General features: G+C 34.3%; 1 protein-coding gene across 1 annotated transcript; it reads right to left on the reverse strand.

The window, feature by feature from the left end:
- Positions 1-1051: 1051 nt before the first annotated feature.
- On the reverse strand, positions 1052-4253 carry LOC128652165 (uncharacterized). The gene is made up of 4 exons (XM_053705107.1): positions 4045-4253; positions 3744-3908; positions 3590-3643; positions 1052-1644 (listed from the first exon to the last, which is right to left on the reverse strand). The coding sequence occupies exons 2-4, from the start codon at positions 3784-3786 to the stop codon at positions 1112-1114; spliced, it is 630 nt and encodes a 209-aa protein (XP_053561082.1). The 5' UTR covers positions 3787-3908; positions 4045-4253; the 3' UTR covers positions 1052-1111.
- Positions 4254-5051: the final 798 nt, after the last annotated feature.

Below are 5051 nucleotides of genomic sequence, written 5' to 3' on the forward strand. Positions count from 1 at the left end.
GGAGTACAGGTGAGTAACACAGTATGTTAAAAGACAGCAGCATGCAGATTAGGGGTTAATAAGTATAATGTAGGTGGCGGCAGTGTACGGGTGCAGATTAGGGGTTAATAAGTATAATGTAGGTGGCGGCTGTGTAGGGTGGGCAGATTAGGGGTTGATAAGTATAATCAGGTGGTGGCAGTGTAGGGGGGCAAATTAGGGGTTAATAATTATAATGTAGGTGGCGGTGGTGTAGGGGGGGCAGATTAGGGGTGTTTAGACTCGGGGTACATGTTAGGGTGTTAGGTGTAAACGTTCCCATAGGAATCAATGGGATATCTGGCAGCAGCGAACATGAGCTTTCGCTGCTTTCAGACTCCCATTGATTCCTATGGCATCCTCCGCACGTACCTGGTAGTTATTTGATAACTAGCAAAAGTAGTCAGATTGTGCCGAACTTGTATTCGGAACATCTGTAATGACGTAAGCATAGATCTGTGTCGGACTGAGTCTGGCGGATTTTATCTTACGTCACAGATTTCTACTTTTTTAGGGTTTGATAACTAAGGGGAATCAGGCTCGCCACAAATACGCTGTGGAATTCCAGCATATTTGCGGTTGACGGCTTGATAAATAGATGCCTATATAATCTTTTTTTTAAAACCCCAAAAATATATGGCATAGATTGACCCTTTAATAAGAAGAGAAAAGTAGATCTTACCCATGCATTGAATTTGAGCAACATTTGTAACAATTGTATTATGTGAATAAAGTAATAACAAACAAACACATTTATTAGTTTGGAATATATTTTTATTCATATATCCTCTTTTTTAAATAATAAAAATATATCAATATAATGACATACAAAATAAAAAAATAAAATATAAATTATATTTAAAACAAAAATAATATACAGGAACAAAATAAAAACCCTACTATTTTCATTTTTTTGGAGATGGAGACAGTGGGGGAGATCTTTCCCTTGTTGCCCTGCTCCCAAAAAAAGATAACAGTTGACAATTAAAAATCCAGTTGTCTTTGTCTGCCCTATCCCGATGATGTAGTTCTCCCTATCTACTTCTAATCTCTCCCTATCAAAATGTATCCTATCACTATCCTTCTGTCTTTCTTAAAAAAATCTATCCCTCTCTAATTCTAATCTTTCACTATCCCTCATCCTTTTATATGCAAATCTTTCCCTCTCTAAATCTTTTCTACCTATTTCTATTCTCACTCTTTCCCTTTCTAAATCTAATCTTTCCCTATCTACTATAATGCCCCTCTCTAATATCTGCCACTGTTGATCGACAGATAATCTTAATGCCCCATGCAATTCATGGTGATCAACCCTGTACTGCGTGGCCAGATTTAACATTTGACAAACTGCCTCATCATCAGTGATGGGAGGCAGTTCGTGGCCAGGATCAGCATGGCCATGAGCTGCTGGGACACAAGCAACAGATGCAGGAGGGGTAGCAGGGTCTTCTAGGGCAGGAGGGGCAGCACAGATGAGAGCCTCTGTATCAAATGTCCCCTGGGAGATTCCATGCTCCTGGGATTCTGGATATTGGGTCTCTCCCAGGGACTCCTCCTCCACAATAGCTCTCATCTGTTGAACATAGCTGGCGATCTTCTCCAAAACATTATGGGCATGTTCAATATCTAAAGTAATGGAAAAAATAATAATATTATCATCCCACATAATGTAAAGTGAAATATTAAAGGCGTATGAGAGTAAACATATAGATTCCATGATTCATATCGAGATTATAGATGTAAGACACTGTATTTTAACATGCACAATTCCGATAGTTAATATTATCTTAAGGGGATACTCCATCAAAGTTTGTAATCCAAATGAATGTATCTCATTTATTAAAATCAGCATTTTAATTGTTGCTATATAAATATATAAACAGTGCTTATTATAAAAACTATATCAGTTTCCAAAGTGTATTTAAAGGGACAGTTTACTCAAAATTTTTATCCCCTTTAATTTGTTCCCAATGATCCACTTAACCTGCTGGAGTGTATTACATTTTTTACAGGTAGCTCCTTTACCCTTATATTGGCATTTGAAATAGTTGATTTAGCATGTGGTATCCCCACCTATTCTGAAAGTTTGTGGCCGCAGGTCTAAGCTATAGATAAGCTTTGCAAACACAGCAAACAGAAGAAATTACACTTCTAGTGGGATATAGCAGAGATAAGGTAATAAAATGTTAATTTTCCATTGTTCTCTCCAAGTATTGGTGATTGTTTTATGGACAGATATAAGATAAAGAAGCAGCTATATGTACACAATGTGATACAGCAATGAGATCTGATTATACCTACAAGCTCAACCCATTTCATTAGGTTGTGACTTCAAAACACAAAATAAGAGCTTTAATATACACAAAAAAACCTTAAAAAGCAAATTGTCATACATTTTTACTCTGCAGTTGGTAAAAAAAATCAATTGTAAACACATTAAGGGAAAAACTATTTTCAACACAGCACTTGTTAAGAGAAACAAATGTTTTTTTTTTTAAACTTTTTTTTTTTTGTTTATTAATTACTAATATGATTACAAGCCCCACTGGTGCTGTGCGCATAGATAGATACTTTATAGATAGATAGATACTTTATAGATAGATAGATACTTTATAGATAGATAGATACTTTATAGATAGATAGATACTTTATAGATATATATATGCAACAATGCTGATGTTTGTAGAGGTTAAAGGAATATTCTATTAAAAATAGAAGGGTAATGATGGTCATAGAGCATGCAATTTGAATGAACTTTCTAAATAAATCAATTAACATTTTTCTATGTTCTCTGTTTAGATTTTTTTAAATGTAGGCTTAGATGTTCTGTGTTTTGTTAAGCACATAGGTAGCACTTGATAACTGGTGTTGAAATGTAGGCAAACAATCATCAAGCAATACACAGGTGATGATTTAAACCTGTGATTCCTTTTAAGTTTAAAGGGAAATGAAACCCAAAAATATTCTAATTTACTTTTTTTTATCTCATTTGTTGTATTCTCTCGGTATGCTTTGTTGAATGAGCAGCAAAGCACTACTGGTTGTTGACTGAACACATTGGTGAGCCAATAACAATCAGTATATATATGCAGCCACCAATCAGCAGCTAGAACCTATGTTCTTTGCTGCTCCTGAGCTTGCAAATATAAACCTTTCAGCAAAGGATAACAAAAGAATGAAGCAAATTAAATAATAGAAGTAAATTGGAAAAGTTGTTTTTAAAATTGTATTCTCTATCTGAATCAACAAAGTAAAGCTTTGTGTTTCATGTCCCTTTAGATTATTTTTCAAATAAAGATAATAATAGAAAGAAGAATATTTAGCAATAGGAACATTTTTAATGTCTATATATATATAATGCATGGTCTATGTAAATGAGGAGTATCATCTTTTGACTATACTATTCTTAGAAATACTATAAAATGACAGATTATATCAATAATCAATGTAATTTAACATTTGTGTTTAAGACTGTGATATTCTTCAGTAATAACATTTTAACTTTAAAATTATGGCATTGACTGTCCCGCTAATGTGAGCACACATACCATTAATGTTTGATCTTGTTTACCTGAGGAGGAGATCGAAGATGTTGGAAGGTGTCCCAAAGCCCTTCGGACCTCAGCTGAATAAAATGAATGTGTATATACAGAGTTTACAATCAATTTACAATTATACGAGTAAGAGCATTTGAATTAAACAAAATCTAATATTAAAAAACATACCTGTGGTTCGGCTAATGCTTGCTCCATCAGGGGTGATGCACATAATGTCAGGCTGTGTGGCGACTGAGGAGAAGCTGTGGCTGGATTCAGTATGGATACTGATGGCCAATTGGAGTGTGTAATCCCCATCAATGGCAGCATCAGCAGCAGCAGCACTGGTAGATGCTGGAAAAAAGATAAAAACAAGAAAACATGAGTATTAATATAATTGTATATCATAATGTCAATAAAACAAAAGTCCTATATTTTCCTTAAAACACTTTTGCAACATGAAGAATGCATGTAATAGAACTTTAATTACCTGTCACCTCGTCAGTATCAAGCCCAGCTTCTCCATCACCTGAGACTCATATGAAGAGAGCTCAGCTGTATAAGGCGCACCACCGCCTGTAGTACGTGCAGACTGTTTCTCTCTGGCCAGCTTGGCCTTCAAGATTCTTTTCTTACAGTGCTCCACTGATTTCGTATGAGCACCTTCATAGGAGACACTGTCAGCTATATCTCTCCAGATCTGTTGTTTTCTAGAGAGAGAGAGAGGTCTGTTGGGCTTTGGAACCAATTATAAAATCATAGTGCTCTAAAATATGGGTAACTAAAAATCAAAATCTGATCAAAAGTATTGGATATTGCACCCGGATTTTGTCTTTCCAGACGCCATATTAAATTAACAAAAATAAAGTACACAAAAGTCACCAGCAAAACACAAGATAATCACAATAAGAACTACAGAGCTATCAGTAAAGCTTTGTAGGACTTAGAAGACTCCATTTTCATTTCCCTTTTATAGTTAGTCAATACGTAAACAATCAGCCGTTAACAATTAGACAATCATCAACTAAAATGTGTTACAATGTTAGCTTTATTGACGGTTATTCAATTCTTTTAGTACATCCTATTAATAATGCCGTCATTATTTAGTAAATGAGCTTGTTTTTATAACAAAATCAAGATTGTTATATAATCAATAACTTCTTCAATCAAATTAGTTAACATTGATTCGATATACTTAGGTAAGTAAATATATATTCATATTTGTTTTCATGAAGGAATAATTAGCGAAATAGGATAACATTTTTTTCAAGATATAGTTTTAATTACTTAGTCAGTGGTGACGCATATTATATAATATGATTATAGTTTCAATGTGGATTACATAGCAATAGTCAAGAACACATGATGAATATAATCCGCCAATTAAACATTATTATTTTTTTACAGTGTCAATAACCAATCAGATTGCTCTTTACTTGGGATAGTTGTGTCGCCTTTTAAAAATAATTGATAGTGTGATTGAGATTTTAAAATGGC

The sequence above is a fragment of the Bombina bombina genome, chromosome 3 (assembly GCF_027579735.1).
Source record: "Bombina bombina isolate aBomBom1 chromosome 3, aBomBom1.pri, whole genome shotgun sequence".
NCBI classification, from domain to species: Eukaryota; Metazoa; Chordata; class Amphibia; order Anura; family Bombinatoridae; genus Bombina; species Bombina bombina.